Source organism: Protomyctophum parallelum (genome assembly GCF_964188405.1).
Source record: "Protomyctophum parallelum genome assembly, chromosome: 19".
In the NCBI taxonomy this organism is placed as follows: Eukaryota; Metazoa; Chordata; class Actinopteri; order Myctophiformes; family Myctophidae; genus Protomyctophum; species Protomyctophum parallelum.
The window spans coordinates 3,700,276-3,724,620 of record NC_139717.1 but is presented as its reverse complement, the minus strand read 5'-3'; the positions used below and the strand labels follow the sequence as shown (position 1 = coordinate 3,724,620).

The window sequence follows — 24,345 nt, the reverse complement described above, 5'->3', positions numbered from 1 at the left end:
GAAACTTTCATGCATTTGTATATAACCTACGTGTAGGTGTAGTAGCCTATAGGCCTGTTTAAAAGTTTAGTTTTAATTTACCCGACTTTTAACTATAGCGCAGTACAGCAGCAAATTCAGTTAATCTCAACGCCATTATCTTTTAATAGTCGTTTATTTATTTTTAAATAGCCTATATTTATTGACCAGCCAGTTAATTAACTGACCAGCAGGTGTAGGCTATATGGCTTAACTTAACTTGTTTGTATCCGAAGTTTACAAATAGTGTGGTGTTTCAAACAATAAAATGTTTCAGTTCTTCCACTACATAGCCTACTTATTTGTAGACTATCAATAAGGAAGCGCGTCCCCCTTTGCAGAGGTGAGGGTGTGGCTCTGTAAACATTTCAGTTCCCATGCACCTTTTGGTCGAACTGGGAGACAAACTGTCTGTCAGGCCTATAGGACTTCAGCTCCGCAAGGAATAAGGAATTACATTTTGTACAACAAGCTGTTCGTCTCTGATTCTTGGACGAGAACAATCTGCATAAAGGTGAGTCTAAAATGATAATCCCTGCACTGATAGTTCTATTCACTTTAAATGCAAACGGGGTGCGCCGAATCCCTGGAGAATGTCACAGTTAGATCGTAGTAGGTTAAAAGCCTTCCCCAGGCTACCCAAAAGCGTCCCAAAGTGCAAGTGGCAGCAACACAGGCATGTATATAGGCTATGTTTAATAGGCGCAACATTAATGTCCGCGCTGTTCAAAGGTATATTATTCTAAACAGTTGTGTATCCATGACACAACTGTTGTTGGATACAAAGAAAACGGTGTGCCTCTTGTAAATATAAGAATGTATATTTTCTATTGCTTTGTGCAAAACAAAAGTTAATTAAATGTGGCCACATGAATGACTGGATATTTTATTTTTTTAGGACAATGAGATGAATATAACACCATAATGTATTATAGATAGCCTGTTAGCCTAACTGCCACATACTGTAAGTTTGCTGCCTGTCGGGTGCATGCATTGCTTTATCAAAGCAAGTCTGTGCAGGTGGTGAAATTGTTGGCCAACATTCCACAGGCCTGGGGACACATGACGTTGCAACACGGCGAATCTCTGCTGCAAAACATTATTGCTTTTCCTCTCCCTCAAGAAGATATGACAGGCTTTCTAGATTTACTTTTATTATTGTGGAGATGTAGATTAATAAACTAAACGTGTTTTTTACCACAAAATTCTCCAGACTATACACCAGTAACTATTCACTAAAGAGACCATGGTGGTTGCTAATTTAATATGGATGTTAATTCAATTCAGGAACAACTGGATTACATGTTCAGTCATGTCATATACTGTACAGTTGGCCTTACAGTGTGGACACGCACACACTGACACATCCTACTTCTCTTTTCACACTAAACTAAACAGTGTCTTCTTGTGTCACAGTTTAATTATGGTTGCAGTGTGTTTGAGCAGTTCTGTCAGTGAGTGAGTGACGAGCTGTTTACATAGGCCTATATAAGTTGGTCCCTAGCAACACAACAAAGTGTCTATTTGTACGTCTCTAAATGTTTTGATGAATTGAACACGGTGAACCCTCTTGTAAACAAGTGTAATGCTTAGTTTATTGGGTCGTCCACTCACAGTTAACAGTCTTTGTATTGAGTTGTGCTTGAAATAGATACAGCTATAGATACAGCTCTTGAAATTAGAAGTACTAGTAGAGCATTATAGCTAATAGGATACTTAGTACTAGAAGTAACTAGATAGTACGTTGGCATAACAATAGCTCTGTTTAAACAGTTACAGTTTAAAAGTCAACCCAATATCAATGTGTTAACCATTACCCACATCGGAAGATAAATGAAAGATGACGTAATATATAACAAATATGACAACATAGGCTATGATACAAAAATGCTATAAATGCTACATAAAGGAGTATTGGATAATACCTTATTACCTTGCAACATTTTAATATGACACATAACCATTGTAGTAATAGGTTTGATGGTTCTCTGCTCATTACTACTTAACCCATTCTGACCTGAGATCAGATTCTAAAAATGTCAGTCGTTCTTCGATTTTTACAAAAATAGCAGACCTACAAGCTCGTAGCGCGCCACTCAGTGGCGCGCTACGAGCTTGTAGATCTGCTATTTTTCAATGGGTAAAGCATGACATGATGCTAACACCAAAATGGGTTCCCGTTCAGAATGGGGTACAAATTGGACAAAATCAATTCTGTACTGACTGACACTCTTATTTTTCTGCTTTAGGCTACATGGATTTACTTTTTTCTGTGGACTTACCGGTAGTTAGAATTACTCTAAGTAAATAGATGTATTTTCTGCCAAGCACGCTCTTGATTCAACTATTATTTTCCCAGCAGTTGGGAACCTGAAGTGGCATTCCCTCTCTTATCTGTCAATAGAAATCACCCAGACATGGTTCACACTTCACAGTTAGTGTCATTCACTTTATATCTCTCTAAAATGAGTAGATAGGATAATAGCTAGCTCTATGTGCTATTGTGATTTCCCCCGAAATCAGCCTTCTTTTGATTCTGTCATTTGAGGTTCTGTATGTCACACACTATCAGGGAGGTCAGAGAGGCGGGGGGCTGAAATCCGGTAAGAGGAGCACTTTTGGACAAAAACAGCGAAAATAGCTGATCTACAAGCTCACACCGCGACGCGTTGAGAACCCAGCACTCTTTCCCTTATGGAGATGCAGGTGTAACGTGACATGCCGTTCTAAACAAATTAGTTCAGCGCAAAAATGCTGCATTCGAGTTCAGGAGACTGAACGCTGAATGCTGCCTTCCGGCATGGCATATGGCATGGAAACTAAAGGAGAGGAGGATCATGTGCATTTCTTTCACCATGTATAGTATATAGTTTAGTTTATTTCGATCTTTAGAGAGGGAGACATTACACCAAAAAAACAGTTTACTTTTAGGTGATGGAAAAGGCATAGGCAGAAGCCTAAAGCTTATTAGTGCCTATCCTTATCTCAACGTATTCCAAAATACTATTGAAGATATGCATAACAATCAACATATAAACAAAACAAACAAATGACATTTAACGAAGGAGAATAGAAAATTAAACAAACAGAAAACAAAACAGACAACGAGAAAAACAAAACAAGGAGGGAGAAAAAGACAAAAAAAACAGACAAAGCTACAATGTTATACCTTAGTCCAACACTACATGGCATAAACATGGCTCAGCTCCCCACTCATTCCAGGTTATATCTATGCAATAATTCCTGTTTGAGCCTCTTTTTAAATTGTTTTAGGTTGTTGCTTTGCTTTATTGGCTCAGACAAGCTGTTCCACAGCTTAACTCCATGAACAGAAACACACATACTCTTTAAGTAGTATGTAGTAATAGTAAACGCTGCATTCGTGGTCTGGAAAGGGCAGTTTTCCAGGCGGGTAAAAAGGCAGGGGCTGAAGCCCCCCTTTGATGTCTACAGTCTACTGTATGTGTACAACTGTACACGTCCCTGCACACTATCTATAACGTATATTAGTCACTAATCACTATTCCAAACGTCCTCCTTGCACATGACCGGTCTTGTGGCTTGTTGTGGTGAAAGTGTTGCTTCACACACACACACACACACACACACACACACACTACTGTAGTTCTTCAGTGATTGTGATAAAATCTCCCATAGGAACGACTCGAGTACCAACATGACAGTGTCTGTGAGAAACATCACAAGTGTGCCTGGAAGGTTCACAGTAGCTTTTTTTCCATTCAATTATATAAAGGACTACAGCAGCATCATTAAAAAACAACAACAGGCAGATATAATGAGTTGGTTGCCAACTATTAAAATACACGAGGGTTCCTTGTGCATGTAATCATGGCATAGTACACAACAATAGTTAATCCACTGTTGAGTTGTTGTTGATTCAGTGTAATTCTCTCTGTGAACTTTGTTTGATAAGACCTTTCTAAGCCATGGACTATAGTGGCATTCCAAATAAAACAACACACAGCTTGTGAAAGTGTTCACATTTTAGTTCTAGAATGCTTCTTCTGCTTTCCCTTTAGTTGAAACCCAGTCCAGCTCTCTGAAAGTGTTCACATTTTAGTTCTAGAATGCTTCTTCTGCTTTCCCTTTAGGTGAAACCCAGTCCAGCTCTCTGAAAGTGTTCACATTTTAGTTCTAGAATGCTTCTTCTGCTTTCCCATTAGGTGAAACCCAGTCCAGCTCTCTGAAAGTGTTCACATTTTAGTTCTAGTATGCTTCTTCTGCTTTCCCTTTAGGTGAAACCCAGTCCAGCTCTCTGAAAGTGTTCACATTTTAGTTCTAGTATGCTTCTTCTGCTTTCCCTTTAGGTGAAACCCAGTCCAGCTCTCTGAAAGTGTTCACATTTTAGTTCTAGTATGCTTCTTCTGCTTTCCCTTTAGGTGAAACCCAGTCCTCTCCCATCTATGCTCAATTGTTCTAGGTTTTAGCGTTTGCCTGCCAAAGTAAAAAAAGACGACAGAGATCAAGTCTCACACAGTCGTTATCCGAACCGGTGTAGAGGTCACAGACATGTTGCTCATTCCAAAGGAAAGAAATACTGTATGGCCACAAGTTACTCACAGCCAAAATGGTTATGATGTACTGTATATATTTCCCTTTTTCTTGTCTAGAACACACCTAGTAAACAGTAAACTGCTATTTTCTTTTAGAACGGTAATCAACATAAGTTATATATGTTGGTGTTATTCCTCATTCTGAATATTGTTGTTTTTAAGATTGTTATGCCTTTGCCAGCGTGGCACATGTTGTGCATTGAATATTTACCTCTGTTTACTGTCTGTGTCATAATATGCCAGACATTGTAAATACTGTTCAATTTAGTGCTATTAAATTCAGTCCAGCTCAATTCAATGATCAAAATATATAAAGATAAAACATAAAATGAACGTAAGTAAACGTAAGTAAACTTACGCTCTCTCTCAATTCAATTCAAAGGAGCTTTATTGGCATGAGAAAACGTACGTTTACATTGCCAGAGCAAAGCTCTCTCTCTCTCTCTCTCTCTCTCACTCTCACACACACACACACACACACACACACTCACACAGAGAGAGAGGATGTCCAGATTTCACATAATTATATGAATATCATAAATTTTTCTTTATTATTACGCCCTCTCTCTCATACCCTACCTCATGCCTCCCACACCTGTGGTGTTGCAAGGTGCTGGCAGACACATGCATCTCTCTGCCTTGTCCATCTCACATGCACACACTCTCTCTCTCTCTCTCTCTCTCTCTCTCTCTCTCTCTCTCTCTCTCTCTCTCTCTCTCTCTCTCTCTCTCTCTCTCTCTCTCTCTCTCTCTCTCACACACACACTCACACAGTTGAGGAATTCATGGCCTCGGGCTAACAAAACAGTACCCTCTGCAACAGCAGTGAAAGCCATGAGAGAGAGAGAGAGAGACACACACACACACACACACAATTCAGCTACCTTTAACAGAGCAGACTAACAGTGTGGACTCATCATTAATGAAGACATGTTATGACAGTTATGTATATTTCTGATGGACAGTACGGTGAGTAAGGTGTGTACATTGAGGTAGAAGTCTCATGCTGTTCCTTGTAGCTGTAGTAGTGAATGTTTGCAGGGTCAACTTGCCTTCTTTTAGCTAGACTGACAGAGTATATCAACTCTCTAAATATCCTAGGAATGTGCAGTCGGGTATGGACAGGTTATTAGCGCATATTACAGTAGATGGATGCAATTGTATTTATTTGAGACGCAGCTTTTACAGCTTGACGCCAACCACCACGCGAGAGTGAACATTATTAAGGCAATTGTTTGCAGGTGTGGTATTCTTGCTTTGTGCTATTTGTGATCATTGATGACAGCGAGTAATGTTTTCTTTTTTCCTTATTTTTTTGAAGCCAGGCAATTTGTTGCAAAATCCCCTATCTCTGGAACATATTTCCTCCGAGTGGTCAATGTCTTAAGATGGCTAGAACAAACATAATGACTGCCTCCTTCCTAGATTACAGTCTGCATACTTTGTTTCCAGTGGTGGAAAGTAACTAAGTAATTTTACTTAAGTACTGTACTTAAGTACAATGTTGAGGTATTTGTACTTTACTTGAGTATTTCCAATTTACAGTACTTTTACTTCTACTCCACTACATCTCAGAGCCAAGAAATGTACTTTTACTCCACTACAATTATTTGAAAACTTTAGTTACTAGTTACTTTGGAGATTAAAATTTTGATTAGAAAACATCCATTAACCACTTCAACCCTATACATTTCGACCATTTGAAAACAGCAGATCTACAAGCTCACAATGCGTCGCAACGCGACGCATTGTGAGCTTGTAGATCTGCTGTTTTCAATAGATTTCGTACACATTTTGAACTTGTGAAATGGCACATTCTGCACAATGAGTAATTTTTCTTTTGTACTTTTACTCAAGTACATTTTCCATTCCGTACTTTCACTTGTAACGAAGTAGTTCTAAATTGCAGTATTGATACTTTTACTTAAGTAAAACAATTGAGTACTTTTTCCACCACTGTGTGTTTCAAAGCACAGAGCCTTGTGTGAACAAAATGCACCGTGCTTACATAACGGCCCAGAGCTATGGAAACACTGGTGGCTGTTCACGCTGTCCTACTGGTAATTGTTTCAGATCTAGTGGTTTTTAGGGTGTTTAACCCATTCTGACCTGAGATCAGATTCATGCGAGGTTTCCACTAGGACACACACTCTGGTCTGATGAACCCATTCTGACCTGAGATCAGATTCTAAAAATGTCAGTCTCTCTTCGATTTTTCAAAAATAGCAGACCTACAAGCTCGTATCGCGCCACTCGGTGGCGCGATATGAGCTTGTAGATCTGCTATTTTTAAATAGCTAAAGCATAACATGATGCCAACACCAGAATGGGTGCCCGGTCGGAATGGGTTAAATTCAATTTCCCCCCCCCAAAAAAAATTCAATTTGTTTTGCAGTCCTTAATCCGATTCATGGCAATCTGTTCATTACATTTTGTGATATTATTATTGTACAGGTTTGGCCTGAATGGTTTGCAGAAGGGGAGGGAGGGGGTAATGGGGGGGGGGGGGGGGGTGACTACAATAATCAGGAGGATTCGTTCATCCTCTGCGGAGCAAGAATGTGCACAGCTAATTCCATGGAAATCCAGCAGCAGTTTGACAAGATATCTTGTTTGTGAACAAGTGGTCGAAAAAAAAAAAACCTTGCCATACCTTCCCACTGCTCAAAATAACTGTATTTCCACTAGTGTCACTGAAGATGCAAGAGTTGTGAATCACAGGCCCTCACTTGAATTAGTAGGCTGCGAGGAATGTACTGTAATCACCCAATCTCAGTCAGATTTGAATGATGTGAGTCATTGCCACATGTACGTACATTACACAGGCTGATAGAATGACTGTGAAACATACAATAACATGACCTTGATACTTCTAGAACAACACAGTCAGTAACGTAGTGTACCAACTAGTCGTGTCTTCAGCACAACATGCAAGTGAAAATGTGTTTGGATGTGCATTTAAAGGAGAATTCCATACTGAAAGGCTTTCTTACCTTTCTTTGTAGTTGTTACGTCCCCACCAAAGAGGTCCAGGTGTTATTTTGTGCAAAAGCTCCTTATTGGCTATTTCCCCTACCATAAGCCCTCAATGAATTGCATTGCATTGAATGGGAATTGAATGGGGCTATGGGGTGTTGTGCTAATTTGCTTATTTCCATCGCTCAAAATTATTCTTTCTTTGTATATATCCTCTCTTCATAATGTAAATAATATCCCAAGCGGCACACTTTACTACTTATTTCGATGGAAATAAGCGAATTAGCATAACAACACCCCATAGCCCCATTCAATTCCCATTCAATGCAATGCATTCATTGAGGGCTTATGGTAGGGAAAATAGCCAATAAGGATTTTTTGCACAAAAAAAAACACCCGGACCTCTTTGGTGGGGACGTAACAACTACAAAGAAAGATAAGAAAGCATTCTAGCATGGAATTCTCCTTTAAGCCAAATCCAAACCCATAAACAGAGGCGTGCCATCCATGTGCCACGATGGCATGGTCACCATGAATGTGCCATCCTGGCCTCAGAGAAATAGCTGTTATCTTGTTCCCTTCCATGATTTCTCTTCACTATTATGTTCTTTATTGTATCTTATCCCTGTCCAGATTGAACAACAAGTCGCTAATTAACCCATTCTGAACGGGAACCAATTTTGGTGTTAGCATCATGTTATGCTTTAGCTATTGAAAAATAGCAGATCTACAAGCTCGTAGCGCGCCACTAGGTCTGCTATTTTTGACTGACTGACATTTTTAGAATCCGATCTCAGGTCAGAATGGGTTAATCAGTGTCCAGTGGAAACCTCGTATGAATCTGATCTCAGGTCAGAATGGGCTAAATATAACTCTCTTTTGTCTTTGACAGGATGACGTGGGTATGACGGTGTCGTTGGCCCTGCTGTGAGGAGAATGTACGAGGAGATGTTTGGTGACGCCCTGGGCTGGAAGGTCCCCAGTCCGGGGCCAGAAGGCCCAGCTCCTCCCGAGCCCAGCCCAGAATCGTCGTTCATCGGGGAGAACGGGCCCGTCAAGATCCTCAAAGTGTGCTTCTGCACCAACAACAATCTGAGCAAGAACTTCAAGTTGGTCAAATGCGACAGTACCTGGCAAATCAGGGTGAGTAAGATAGATTATACGTTTTTATTTGCACATGTTGACTAATGTAAGAAATATCAGAAATTGGAGTCTTATACTAGACTGCTTATAGTGTTACAGACCATTTTATTTTAACCCATGTTGGGCGGGGACCCCTTTTGGTGTTAGCATTATGCTATGCTTTAGCTATTGAAAAATAGCAGATCTACAAGCTCATAGCGCGCCACCGAGTGGCGCGCTACGAGCTTGTAGGTCTGCTATTTTCGAAAAAATCGAATGTCAGTCAAAACGACTAACATGGAAACATAGCTGTTTCAGAAGACTGTCAGGATGTAGAAGACATTTTTTAGAATCTGATCTCAGGTCAGAATGGGTTAACCATTTAAGCCCTATCAATATACTTGGTCATTAACCAAAATAGCGAAAATAGCCTAGCGAAAATCAGCTACCGTAATTTCTGGACTATAAGCCGCTGCTTTTTGTCTCCACCAGGCCGAAGGCATGTGGGGAGAGTATGTTTTGCACTCCGTCCGTCCGTGTGTGTGTCCGTGTGTCCGTCCGTTCGTCCGTCCGTCCGTGTGTCCGTGAGCAGCTAATCTCGGCCACCGTTAACCCGGTCGATGCCAAATTTTGCACACACACTCCCTGGATGCCAACGATGAACCTCTGCCCCAAACTTTCCAGAACGGCCTGTTATAGCGCCACCAGGAGGCCGCTTTGTGCAAAACAAGTTTTTGCACAGTACACCTACAGATTTTGTCCAAACATCACGCAAATTGGTACACAGTCTCTCTAGAGCCATTCAACGAAACGGGTCTTTCAGATTTATCAGACTCCATCCTGATTGGTTAAGATTGGCTTCCAAAGTTCACAGGAGTGCTCAGTTTCAAACAAAATGCTGCAAATCATGAACACATCGCGTGATTTCCGTGAAATTGTGCACCCACATTCCCACTAGGCCGAGGACGTAATGCCACATGAACAATTTCAACTCAGCCTCAAGGTGGCGCTATAACTGGCCAAAAAGTGTTTTTACCTCTAACTGCACGGATCTGTGGATAACTTTGTATGCCAACTCCCTAGAGGCCAAGGAAAAACCTTTGTCTGGAATTTTTCACATCTGCTCTTTATATCGCCACCAGGAGGCCCACATATGTAAAACACATTTTCTATTATTACTCCTTCAGATTTTATCCAAATTTCACGCAAATCGGTACACATGATCTCCATAGTCATGTGATCAAGACAGGTTTGTTTGATTTCTCATATTCCATCCTGATTGGCCACGATTGGCTCCTACAGTTTTCAGGAGTAGCCCGCTTTGTACAATTCGCCACAACTCCTCAACGCAGCGTCCAATTGCGATGAAACTGTGCACGCATATTCCCACTAGGCTGAGGAAGAAATCCTGGTGGAGACCTGTGCCCAGAAGGGCACTTTTTCTAGTTTCCCATGCTTTGAACCCTGCCCCTTTAAATCTATCTCTATGGCCTCTTGTATATGTACACATTCGTTTTTCCCCCTACATTTAGCTGGTGCGGCTTATATTCAGGTGCGCTTTATAGTCTGGAAATTACGGTATTTATTTATTTTTAATGAAAATATTTTTGAAATGATGAAATGAAAAAAAATCTGAGTTCACTCTAAAACATCAGGTCTTTTGGTCTCTATGTGTCCTTCAGGCCATCATCCATTCCATCCTGATCAGCGGACGCCTGGGGCCAAACATCCAGCACAGCGGTTGCTACGGTCTCCTCCTGAAGCACCTGAAGTCAGAGGAGGTCCACTGGCTCCATCCAGACCTGACCGTGGAGGAGGTGGAAGAACGCTACGAGAGCCACCATGTAGAGGCGGAGTGGAGGTGAATCAATGGATTATTGACACTGAACTAAAGGCCTGTTCATAGTCTGGATTTCCGGTGGTGAGGTGACCACCGCTCCGGTGGTGAGGTGACCACCGCTCCCTCCGGTGGTGAGCTGACCACCGCTCCGGTGGTGAGCTGACCACCGCTCCGGTGGTGAGGTGACCACCGCTCCGGTGGTGAGCTGACCACCGCTCCGGTGGTAAGGTGACCACCGCTCCGGTGGTGAGGTGACCACCGGAGCTGAAATAACGTTGAGCGGTGGTGAGTAAAAACAGAGAGAACGGCTGGAGCGGTGGCGGTGGTTTGCTCTTCACCGCGGCTCAGTGACGTCATGTTGTAGTTCGGTGGTCACCTCAGTGACGTCATGTTGTAGTTCGGTGGTCACCTCAGTGACGTCATGTTGTAGTTCGGTGGTCACCTCAGTGACGTCATGTTGTAGTTCGGTGGTCACCTCAGTGACGTCATGTTGTAGTTCGGTGGTCACCTCAGTGACGTCATGTTGTAGTTCGGTGGTCACCTCAGTGATGTCATGTTGTAGTTCGGTGGTCACCTCAGTGACGTCATGTTGAAGTTCGGTGGTCACCTCAGTGACGTCATGTTGTAGTTCGGTGGTCACCTCAGTGACGTCATGTTGTAGTTCGGTGGTCACCTCAGTGACGTCATGTTGTAGTTTGGTGGTCACCTCAGTGATGTCATGTTGTAGTTCGGTGGTCACCTCAGTGACGTCATGTTGTAGTTCGGTGGTCACCTCAGTGAGGTCATGTTGTAGTTCGGTGGTCACCTCAGTGACGTCATGTTGTAGTTCGGTGGTCACCTCAGTGACGTCATGTTGTAGTTCGGTGGTCACCTCAGTGACGTCATGTTGTAGTTCGGTGGTCACCTCAGTGACGTCATGTTGTAGTTCGGTGGTCACCTCAGTGACGTCATGTTGTAGTTCGGTGGTCACCTCAGTGACGTCATGTTGTAGTTCAGTGGTCACCTCAGTGACGTCATGTTGTAGTTCAGTGGTCACCTCAGTGACGTCATGTTGTAGTTCAGTGGTCACCTCAGTGACGTCATGTTGTAGTTCGGTGGTCACCTCAGTGACGTCATGTTGTAGTTCAGTGGTCACCTCAGTGACGTCATGTTGTAGTTCAGTGGTCACCTCAGTGACGTCATGTTGTAGTTCGGTGGTCACCTCAGTGACGTCATGTTGTAGTTCGGTGGTCACCTCAGTGACGTCATGTTGTAGTTCGGTGGTCACCTCAGTGACGTCATGTTGTAGTTCGGTGGTCACCTCAGTGACGTCATGTTGTAGTTCGGTGGTCACCTCAGTGACGTCATGTTGTAGTTCGGTGGTCACCTCAGTGACGTCATGTTGTAGTTCGGTGGTCACCTCAGTGACGTCATGTTGTGGTTCGTTGGTCACCTCAGTGACGTCATGTTGTAGTTCGGTGGTCACCTCAGTGACGTCATGTTGTAGTTCGGTGGTCACCTCAGTGACGTCATGTTGTAGTTCGGTGGTCACCTCAGTGACGTCATGTTGTAGTTCGGTGGTCACCTCAGTGACGTCATGTTGTAGTTCGGTGGTCACCTCAGTGACGTCATGTTGTGGTTCGTTGGTCACCTCAGTGACGTCATGTTGTAGTTCGGTGGTCACCTCAGTGACGTCATGTTGTAGTTCGGTGGTCACCTCAGTGACGTCATGTTGTAGTTCGGTGGTCACCTCAGTGACGTCATGTTGTAGTTCGGTGGTCACCTCAGTGACGTCATGTTGTAGTTCAGTGGTCACCTCAGTGACGTCATGTTGTAGTTCAGTGGTCACCTCAGTGACGTCATGTTGTAGTTCGGTGGTCACCTCAGTGACGTCATGTTGTAGTTCGGTGGTCACCTCAGTGACGTCATGTTGTAGTTCGGTGGTCACCTCAGTGACGTCATGTTGTAGTTCGGTGGTCACCTCAGTGACGTCATGTTGTAGTTTGGTGGTCACCTCAGTGACGTCATGTTGTAGTTCGGTGGTCACCTCAGTGACGTCATGTTGTAGTTCAGTGGTCACCTCAGTGACGTCATGTTGTAGTTCGGTGGTCACCTCAGTGACCTCATGTTGTAGTTCGGTGGTCACCTCAGTGACGTCATGTTGTAGTTCGGTGGTCACCTCAGTGACGTCATGTTGTAGTTCGGTGGTCACCTCAGTGACGTCATGTTGTAGTTCGGTGGTCACCTCAGTGACGTCATGTTGTAGTTTGGTGGTCACCTCAGTGACGTCATGTTGTAGTTCGGTGGTCACCTCAGTGACGTCATGTTGTAGTTCGGTGGTCACCTCAGTGACGTCATGTTGTAGTTCGGTGGTCACCTCAGTGACGTCATGTTGTAGTTCGGTGGTCACCTCAGTGACGTCATGTTGTAGTTCGGTGGTCACCTCAGTGACGTCATGTTGTAGTTCAGTGGTCACCTCAGTGACGTCATGTTGTAGTTCGGTGGTCACCTCAGTGACGTCATGTTGTAGTTCGGTGGTCACCTCAGTGACGTCATGTTGTAGTTCGGTGGTCACCTCAGTGACGTCATGTTGTAGTTCGGTGGTCACCTCAGTGACGTCATGTTGTAGTTCGGTGGTCACCTCAGTGACGTCATGTTGTGGTTCGTTGGTCACCTCAGTGACGTCATGTTGTAGTTCGGTGGTCACCTCAGTGACGTCATGTTGTAGTTCGGTGGTCACCTCAGTGACGTCATGTTGTAGTTCGGTGGTCACCTCAGTGACGTCATGTTGTAGTTCGGTGGTCACCTCAGTGACGTCATGTTGTAGTTCGGTGGTCACCTCAGTGACGTCATGTTGTAGTTCGGTGGTCACCTCAGTGACGTCATGTTGTAGTTCAGTGGTCACCTCAGTGACGTCATGTTGTAGTTCAGTGGTCACCTCAGTGACGTCATGTTGTAGTTCAGTGGTCACCTCAGTGACGTCATGTTGTAGTTCGGTGGTCACCTCAGTGACGTCATGTTGTAGTTCAGTGGTCACCTCAGTGACGTCATGTTGTAGTTCAGTGGTCACCTCAGTGACGTCATGTTGTAGTTCAGTGGTCACCTCAGTGACGTCATGTTGTAGTTCGGTGGTCACCTCAGTGACGTCATGTTGTAGTTCGGTGGTCACCTCAGTGACGTCATGTTGTAGTTCAGTGGTCACCTCAGTGACGTCATGTTGTAGTTCGGTGGTCACCTCAGTGACGTCATGTTGTAGTTCGGTGGTCACCTCAGTGACGTCATGTTGTAGTTCGGTGGTCACCTCAGTGACGTCATGTTGTAGTTCGGTGGTCACCTCAGTGACGTCATGTTGTAGTTCAGTGGTCACCTCAGTGACGTCATGTTGTAGTTCAGTGGTCACCTCAGTGACGTCATGTTGTAGTTCAGTGGTCACCTCAGTGACGTCATGTTGTAGTTCGGTGGTCACCTCAGTGACGTCATGTTGTAGTTCAGTGGTCACCTCAGTGACGTCATGTTGTAGTTCAGTGGTCACCTCAGTGACGTCATGTTGTAGTTCAGTGGTCACCTCAGTGACGTCATGTTGTAGTTCGGTGGTCACCTCAGTGACGTCATGTTGTAGTTCGGTGGTCACCTCAGTGACGTCATGTTGTAGTTCAGTGGTCACCTCAGTGACGTCATGTTGTAGTTCGGTGGTCACCTCAGTGACGTCATGTTGTAGTTCAGTGGTCACCTCAGTGACGTCATGTTGTAGTTCGGTGGTCACCTCAGTGACGTCATGTTGTAGTTCAGTGGTCACCTCAGTGACGTCATGTTGTAGTTCAGTGGTCACCTCAGTGACGTCATGTTGTAGTTCAGTGGTCACCTCAGTGACGTCATGTTGTAGTTCGGTGGTCACCTCAGTGACGTCATGTTGTAGTTCAGTGGTCACCTCAGTGACGTCATGTTGTAGTTCAGTGGTCACCTCAGTGACGTCATGTTGTAGTTCAGTGGTCACCTCAGTGACGTCATGTTGTAGTTCGGTGGTCACCTCAGTGACGTCATGTTGTAGTTCAGTGGTCACCTCAGTGACGTCATGTTGTAGTTCAGTGGTCACCTCAGTGACGTCATGCTGTAGTTCGGTGGTCACCTCAGTGACGTCATGTTGTAGTTCAGTGGTCACCTCAGTGACGTCATGTTGTAGTTCAGTGGTCACCTCAGTGACGTCATGTTGTAGTTCGGTGGTCACCTCAGTGACGTCATGTTGTAGTTCAGTGGTCACCTCAGTGACGTCATGTTGTAGTTCAGTGGTCACCTCAGTGACGTCATGTTGTAGTTCAGTGGTCACCTCAGTGACGTCATGTTGTAGTTCGGTGGTCACCTCAGTGACGTCATGTTGTAGTTCGGTGGTCACCTCAGTGACGTCATGTTGTAGTTCAGTGGTCACCTCAGTGACGTCATGTTGTAGTTCGGTGGTCACCTCAGTGACGTCATGTTGTAGTTCAGTGGTCACCTCAGTGACGTCATGTTGTAGTTCGGTGGTCACCTCAGTGACGTCATGTTGTAGTTCAGTGGTCACCTCAGTGACGTCATGTTGTAGTTCAGTGGTCACCTCAGTGACGTCATGTTGTAGTTCAGTGGTCACCTCAGTGACGTCATGTTGTAGTTCGGTGGTCACCTCAGTGACGTCATGTTGTAGTTCAGTGGTCACCTCAGTGACGTCATGTTGTAGTTCAGTGGTCACCTCAGTGACGTCATGTTGTAGTTCAGTGGTCACCTCAGTGACGTCATGTTGTAGTTCGGTGGTCACCTCAGTGACGTCATGTTGTAGTTCAGTGGTCACCTCAGTGACGTCATGTTGTAGTTCAGTGGTCACCTCAGTGACGTCATGCTGTAGTTCGGTGGTCACCTCAGTGACGTCATGTTGTAGTTCAGTGGTCACCTCAGTGACGTCATGTTGTAGTTCAGTGGTCACCTCAGTGACGTCATGTTGTAGTTCGGTGGTCACCTCAGTGACGTCATGTTGTAGTTCGGTGGTCACCTCAGTGACGTCATGTTGTAGTTCAGTGGTCACCTCAGTGACGTCATGTTGTAGTTCGGTGGTCACCTCAGTGACGTCATGTTGTAGTTCGGTGGTCACCTCAGTGACGTCATGTTGTAGTTCAGTGGTCACCTCAGTGACGTCATGTTGTAGTTCAGTGGTCACCTCAGTGACGTCATGTTGTAGTTCAGTGGTCACCTCAGTGACGTCATGTTGTAGTTCGGTGGTCACCTCAGTGACGTCATGTTGTAGTTCGGTGGTCACCTCAGTGACGTCATGTTGTAGTTCAGTGGTCACCTCAGTGACGTCATGTTGTAGTTCAGTGGTCACCTCAGTGACGTCATGTTGTAGTTCGGTGGTCACCTCAGTGACGTCATGTTGTAGTTCAGTGGTCACCTCAGTGACGTCATGTTGTAGTTCAGTGGTCACCTCAGTGACGTCATGTTGTAGTTCAGTGGTCACCTCAGTGACGTCATGTTGTAGTTCAGTGGTCACCTCAGTGACGTCATGTTGTAGTTCGGTGGTCACCTCAGTGACGTCATGTTGTAGTTCAGTGGTCACCTCAGTGACGTCATGTTGTAGTTCAGTGGTCACCTCAGTGACGTCATGTTGTAGTTCAGTGGTCACCTCAGTGACGTCATGTTGTAGTTCGGTGGTCACCTCAGTGACGTCATGTTGTAGTTCAGTGGTCACCTCAGTGACGTCATGTTGTAGTTCAGTGGTCACCTCAGTGACGTCATGTTGTAGTTCAGTGGTCACCTCAGTGACGTCATGTTGTAGTTCGGTGGTCACCTCAGTGACGTCATGTTGTAGTTCGGTGGTCACCTCAGTGACGTCATGTTGTAGTTCAGTGGTCACCTCAGTGACGTCATGTTGTAGTTCAGTGGTCACCTCAGTGACGTCATGTTGTAGTTCGGTGGTCACCTCAGTGACGTCATGTTGTAGTTCAGTGGTCACCTCAGTGACGTCATGTTGTAGTTCAGTGGTCACCTCAGTGACGTCATGTTGTAGTTCAGTGGTCACCTCAGTGACGTCATGTTGTAGTTCAGTGGTCACCTCAGTGACGTCATGTTGTAGTTCGGTGGTCACCTCAGTGACGTCATGTTGTAGTTCAGTGGTCACCTCAGTGACGTCATGTTGTAGTTCAGTGGTCACCTCAGTGACGTCATGTTGTAGTTCAGTGGTCACCTCAGTGACGTCATGTTGTAGTTCAGTGGTCACCTCAGTGACGTCATGTTGTAGTTCAGTGGTCACCTCAGTGACGTCATGTTGTAGTTCGGTGGTCACCTCAGTGACGTCATGTTGTAGTTCAGTGGTCACCTCAGTGACGTCATGTTGTAGTTCAGTGGTCACCTCAGTGACGTCATGTTGTAGTTCAGTGGTCACCTCAGTGACGTCATGTTGTAGTTCGGTGGTCACCTCAGTGACGTCATGTTGTAGTTCGGTGGTCACCTCAGTGACGTCATGTTGTAGTTCAGTGGTCACCTCAGTGACGTCATGTTGTAGTTCAGTGGTCACCTCAGTGACGTCATGTTGTAGTTCGGTGGTCACCTCAGTGACGTCATGTTGTAGTTCAGTGGTCACCTCAGTGACGTCATGTTGTAGTTCAGTGGTCACCTCAGTGACGTCATGTTGTAGTTCAGTGGTCACCTCAGTGACGTCATGTTGTAGTTCAGTGGTCACCTCAGTGACGTCATGTTGTAGTTCGGTGGTCACCTCAGTGACGTCATGTTGTAGTTCAGTGGTCACCTCAGTGACGTCATGTTGTAGTTCAGTGGTCACCTCAGTGACGTCATGTTGTAGTTCAGTGGTCACCTCAGTGACGTCATGTTGTAGTTCAGTGGTCACCTCAGTGACGTCATGTTGTAGTTCGGTGGTCACCTCAGTGACGTCATGTTGTAGTTCAGTGGTCACCTCAGTGACGTCATGTTGTAGTTCAGTGGTCACCTCAGTGACGTCATGTTGTAGTTCAGTGGTCACCTCAGTGACGTCATGTTGTAGTTCAGTGGTCACCTCAGTGACGTCATGTTGTAGTTCAGTGGTCACCTCAGTGACGTCATGTTGTAGTTCGGTGGTCACCTCAGTGACGTCATGTTGTAGTTCGGTGGTCACCTCAGTGACGTCATGTTGTAGTTCGGTGGTCACCTCAGTGACGTCATGTTGTAGTTCGGTGGTCACCTCAGTGACGTCATGTTGTAGTTCAGTGGTCACCTCAGTGACGTCATGTTGTAGTTCAGTGGTCACCTCAGTGACGTCATGTTGTAGTTCAGTGGTCACCTCAGTGACGTCATGTTGTAGTTCGGTGGTCACCTCAGTGACGTCATGTTGTAGTTCAGTGGTCACCTCAGTGACGTCATGTTGTAGTTCAGTGGTCACCTCAGTGACGTCATGTTGTAGTTCAGTGGTCACCTCAGTGACGTCATGTTGTAGTTCAGTGGTCACCTCAGTGACGTCATGTTGTAGTTCAGTGGTCACCTCAGTGACGTCATGTTGTAGTTCGGTGGTCACCTCAGTGACGTCATGTTGTAGTTCAGTGGTCACCTCAGTGACGTCATGTTGTAGTTCAGTGGTCACCCCACCACCGACAATCCAGACTATGAATGAGCCTTGAGGGGGATTCATACTTACAGTAGTTGTACTGCTGCATGATTCTTGCTCAAATGTAATAATTAGTGAGAGGAGAGTGACATCCTCTCCTCTGCAACTAAATGTGAAGTGACATTGACCATGAGAACAAAATTAAATAAACTGCATTTCTGCATGACTTTGCCTGAATATTTTTGAGTGGTGCAACCACTCCTACAGACTATATGTGTGTGTGTGTCCCTGCCTCCCTCGGTCTGTCCCTGGGTCTGTCCCTGGGTCTGTCCCTGGGTCTGTCCCTGTGTCCGAGCACGGAAATATATAGCGTTTGTTCACCACCACGTGTCACTGTTGCACAGCCTAACACACAGACACACACAGGCCAGGGAGGAGGGCTTGTACAGTACAGTACAGTACAGTACAGTACAGTACAGTACAGTACAGTACAGTACAGTACAGTACAGTACAGTACAGTACAGTACAGCAGACGGGTCTGATTTTTCTATTCAAGTGGCTTCCTGATCAACTCTCCTTAGTAAAAAAAAATCATAATACTTCAGAATATTTGATGACAATATTTGTTTTCCTGTTGACTACAGATATGATCTACGTGTTCGATACATTCCTGTTATCTTATATCTGTTTTCCTGTTGACTACAGATATGATCTACGTGTTCGATACATTCCTGTTATCTTATATTTGTTTTCCTGTTGACTACAGATATGATCTACGTGTTCGATACATTCCTGTTATCTTATATCTGTTTTCCTGTTTACAGATATGATCTACGTGTTCGATACATTCCTGTTATCTTATATTTGTTTTCCTGTTGACTACAGATATGATCTACGTGTTCGATACATTCCTGTTATCTTATATTTGTTTTCCTGTTGACTACAGATATGATCTACGTGTTCGATACATTCCTGTTATCTTATATCTGTTTTCCTGTTTACAGATATGATCTACGTGTTCGATACATTCCTGTTATCTTATATCTGTTTTCCTGTTGACTACAGATATGATCTACGTGTTCGATACATTCCTGTTATCTTATATCTGTTTTCCTGTTGACTACAGATATGATCTACGTGTTCGATACATTCCTGTTATCTTATATCTGTTTTCCTGTTGACTACAGATATGATCTACGTGTTCGATACATTCCTGTTAACTTATATTTGTTTTCCTGTTGACTACAGATATGATCTACGTGTTCGATACATTCCTGTTATCTTATATTTGTTTTCCTGTTGACTACAGATATGATCTACGTGTTCGATACATTCCTGTTATCTTATATTTGTTTTCCTGTTTACAGATATGATCTACGTGTTCGATACATTCCTGTTATCTTATATTTGTTTTCCTGTTGACTACAGATATGATCTACGTGTTCGATACATTCCTGTTATCTTATATTTGTTTTCCTGTTGACTACAGATATGATCTACGTATTCGATACATTCCTGTTATCTTATATTTGTTTTCCTGTTTACAGATATGATCTACGTGTTCGATACATTCCTGTTATCTTATATTTGTTTTCCTGTTTACAGATATGATCTACGTGTTCGATACATTCCTGTTATCTTATATTTGTTTTCCTGTTTACAGATATGATCTACGTGTTCGATACATTCCTGTTATCTTATATCTGTTTTCCTGTTGACTACAGATATGATCTACGTGTTCGATACATTCCTGTTATCTTATATCTGTTTTCCTGTTGACTACAGATATGATCTACGTGTTCGATACATTCCTGTTATCTTATATTTGTTTTCCTGTTGACTACAGATATGATCTACGTGTTCGATACATTCCTGTTATCTTATATTTGTTTTCCTGTTGACTACAGATATGATCTACGTGTTCGATACATTCCTGTTATCTTATATCTGTTTTCCTGTTGACTACAGATATGATCTACGTGTTCGATACATTCCTGTTATCTTATATCTGTTTTCCTGTTGACTACAGATATGATCTACGTGTTCGATACATTCCTGTTATCTTATATTTGTTTTCCTGTTGACTACAGATATGATCTACGTGTTCGATACATTCCTGTTATCTTATATTTGTTTTCCTGTTTACAGATATGATCTACGTGTTCGATACATTCCTGTTATCTTATATCTGTTTTCCTGTTGACTACAGATATGATCTACGTGTTCGATACATTCCTGTTATCTTATATCTGTTTTCCTGTTGACTACAGATATGATCTACGTGTTCGATACATTCCTGTTATCTTATATCTGTTTTCCTGTTGACTACAGATATGATCTACGTGTTCGATACATTCCTGTTATCTTATATCTGTTTTCCTGTTGACTACAGATATGATCTACGTGTTCGATACATTCCTGTTATCTTCCTGTTTTCCTGTTGACTACAGATATGATCTACGTGTTCGATACATTCCTGTTATCTTATATTTGTTTTCCTGTTGACTACAGATATGATCTACGTGTTCGATACCTTCCTGTTATCTTATATTTGTTTTCCTGTTGACTACAGATATGATCTACGTATTCGATACCTTCCTGTTATCTTATATTTGTTTTCCTGTTGACTACAGATATGATCTACGTGTTCGATACCTTCCTGTTATCTTCCTGTTTTCCTGTTTACAGATATGATCTACGTGTTCGATACCTTCCTGTTATCTTCCTGTTTTCCTGTTTACAGATATGATCTACGTGTTCGATACATTCCTGTTATCTTATATTTGTTTTCCTGTTTACAGATATGATCTACGTGTTCGATACATTCCTGTTATCTTCCTGGAAAAGTTCAAAGAAGACAGAACCACATTATTATATTTATACCAACAGGTAAAACACGTCATAATATTATTTTGGATCAACGTCCCTACAGTTTATTTAGTTGTAAATGTAATGATCATATCTTACTACACAGTGATCTATAGTTGTAATGTAACAATTGTCACCAAATTGATTGTACTGTGTTTTAAACCCATTTTGGACGGGAACCCCTTTTGATGTTTTAAAGGTTTTATGACATTCATTTTCATTTATTTTTCTTTTTCTTTTTTCTTTTAGGTTTTATGACCTCAAAACGACCTTACACCCAAAAAACCTGAACTTTGAACATTCAGTGGATTTTCTGTGGTCTGAAGTTTTCTTTGGGTTTTTTTGGGCCTTTTGAGCTACAATGAAAACAGGCAACACAGTGAAACAGTGACATCTGCTGGCAAATCCCATTGACATATATGGGATTTGCAGTAAGTGATGTCACTTACTGCCGGCAAATCAGAGCACCTGTTTGAGCCAGAAAACCCCAGATCACAGAAAATCTACTGGATGTTAAAAGTTCATGTTTTTTGGGTGCAATTGAGATTAGAAAACCTAAAAAAAACAAGAACAATTCCAAAACCTTTTTTTTTATGTCACAATCCCTTTAAGCATTATGTTATACTTTAGCTATTGAAAAATAGCAGATCTACAAGCTCATAGCGCGGCACTCGGTGCTGCGCTATGAGCTTGTAGATCTGCTATTTTTCTATTTTTTTCAGATGGGAGTCGGCGGCCAAATACATATAATTTTGCGGGTCCTGGGCATGAACACCTTTGAGAACCACTGATATAGAAACACAGGGTTTTTCATAAAACTGTCAGGATTTAGAAGATATTTGTAGAATCGTCCTCAGGACAGGTCTAAATGGGTTAACCCATTCTGACCTGAGATCAGATTCATACGAGGTTTCCGCCGGACACACACTGGTCTGATGAACCCATTCTGACCTGAGATCAGATTCTAAAAAATGTCAGTCGTTCTTCGATTTTTCAAAAATAGCAGACCTACAAGCTCGTATCGCGCCACTCGGTGGCGCGATATGAGCTTGTAGATCTGCTATTTTTAAATAGCTAAAGCATAACATGATGCTGACACCAAAATGGGTGCCCGGTCAGAATGGGTTTTAAGCTCAGTACTGTCAAGATGGCGAACCATACGTGTATAACTAACACAAAGCTGTGGTTTTCTCAGGTACGAAGTGATTACATGCAGTATCATGCTAATAAGGTCAGCGATGGGATGGCCCTGCAGCTTGGCTGTTTGGAGATCAGGTGAGTTCTCACTGTAGCTAAAAAGAGTGACTTTGAGAGCTGTTTCCCCGTTACACTGGAAGTCTATTTCTAATATTTACTATTAAACTGCACAATGAAATGGACTAGTTTGCTCATAAAAAGGTAAGAAAACAAACCCTCTTTCTGAGGTCCACAAATGCGTACAGCAAATATATTTACTGACACTGCTTAAAGGGACACTTCACCCTTTTTGCAAAAACATATATGTTAATGACGTTTAGAAGCTTTAGAACACTTTCCTGGGGGTCTTTATGTGTGTAATATGTGGTTTTAGATATTTTAGATTGTAGCAGTGAGCCCGGTGTCTCTGATGTCATGGACACTGGGCTCACTTCCTTCCTGGACTACATGTTGTCTTAGTAAGACAGCCCTCCACCTATTCACAAGGAGGAGCAGTGCACCAAATAATTATGGGAATTGTAGTCCAGGAAGGTAGTGAGACCAGTGTCCATGACATCAGAGACACTGTGCTCACTGCTACAATCTAAAATATCTAAAACCACAGATTACACACATAAAGTGTCCCTTTAACCATTTTGACCAGCATTGAAAGCTTGACCAGGATCCTTACCTAGTAACCGTTGCTAACGTGGTATTGGCTAAGAACGGGCTTGGGGTGGGACTTAGCGAACGGATAATTGCCTCACAACTGACATTTCTTTCCACAACTCTGAGATAATGCTGTTGTAATTCAATTATTCAAAGGATGAAACTTGGATGAATTATGAGAAATGTATATATTTATCGAGTGGCAGTGGCGTGCACAGACATTTAGAGGGGCAGGTGCTCAAGTGAAAAAAAGGGCACCTTGTGCAGCGCATTTTGGTGCTTAAGCTATTGAAAAATAGCAGATCTACAAGCTCATAGCGCGCCACCGAGTGGCGCGCTACGAGCTTGTAGGTCTGCTATTTTATTTATTTATCGAAGAACCACTGACATAGAAACATAGCTTTAGATTGTGGGGGCCTAAAATAATATAGTAGAAGCGTTTTTTGATCAAGATTTGATCAATGCCACCGCATGGTCCACACACTACAAATTAAGAAAAAAAAATAATAACTTTTTTTCCCCTTTTTTTTTTAAGAGCAAAATTGCCAAAAGGGCAGGGGGTGCTCTAGCACCCCCTAGTGTCTATCTGTGCACGCCACTGTTGAGTGGCGTAAATGTGCTTCCATAATAAACAGGCAAATTGATTTTGGTATTCAGGTTATTTTCATTTCATCCGAATCATCTGATTTAGTCACGGTTAAGAAGCACATTCTTGCCGCACAATTACAATTTGTAAGCAGTGAAAATTGTGCAACAAATAAATAAGTAATCCTTTCCTGAGTGTTAATTACAAGTCCATTTGGTTGTACATTTGCACACTCAAATGGCTAAATGAACACTTGTGACCTATGCTTTGGTATATTATTATTATTATTGGTGTCAGATTTATATTGGAAGGCAGACTATATGCTTTTTGCTAACATCTGTATGTCTTACAGGAGGTTCTATAAGGACATGAACGCTAAAGGTCTAGAGAAGAAGTCTAACTTTGAGCTGCTAGAGTAAGTAAGACAAAATATCACCACTGTGGTTACTGTGGTTACTGTATTACTGTATATCTGATCTTTTTTTTTCAATAATATTTTTATTGGCTTTTTTTTTATAACATACATTACATACAGTACATTCACTCACACACACACTTGCACTTGTATAAACAAAAACAAAAAAAATAAGTGTCTAAATAAGAAAAGAATAAAATAAAACATTTGTGTAGTTCTTTAGTTTTCAGTTCTGTTTCTTTTCCTCTTAAACAATAGTCTGTATAGTATTCATATATGTCTCCCACAGCTGGGCAAAATCATTCTGTCTGCCCCTAACTATATACGTAAGTCTTTCCAGTCCAATACAGTTCATAATTTATTTTTGCCACATCCTCAGTGTTGGAGCGTCTGTGTTTTTCCAGCATAGCGCAACAGCTCTCCTTGCTTGAAGAAGTCCAAAATCCAAGATTTTTGTCTGGTTCATTGTGTGTAGAAAGTTCTTTGGATATATTCCGAGTATACAGAGTTTTGCGTTTAGCGGAACTGTAGTTCTAGATATTTCCGACAGACACGTTATAACTCCAT

The 24,345-nt window shown here is 42.9% G+C and overlaps 1 protein-coding gene across 1 annotated transcript in view; it reads left to right on the top strand.

Annotated features, from left to right (window-relative positions):
- Positions 1–423: 423 nt before the first annotated feature.
- The window catches only part of ptk2bb (protein tyrosine kinase 2 beta, b), a 46,861-nt gene continuing 22,939 nt past the window's right edge, over positions 424–24,345 (top strand). Inside the window, exons 1-6 of the mRNA XM_083791020.1 lie at positions 424–532; positions 8,461–8,711; positions 10,373–10,551; positions 20,866–20,953; positions 22,128–22,207; positions 23,716–23,778. Of these exons, the coding sequence (XP_083647146.1) occupies positions 8,505–8,711; positions 10,373–10,551; positions 20,866–20,953; positions 22,128–22,207; positions 23,716–23,778 (617 nt within the window). The 5' untranslated portion in view covers positions 424–532; positions 8,461–8,504. The remainder of the gene's footprint in view (positions 533–8,460; positions 8,712–10,372; positions 10,552–20,865; positions 20,954–22,127; positions 22,208–23,715; positions 23,779–24,345) is intronic.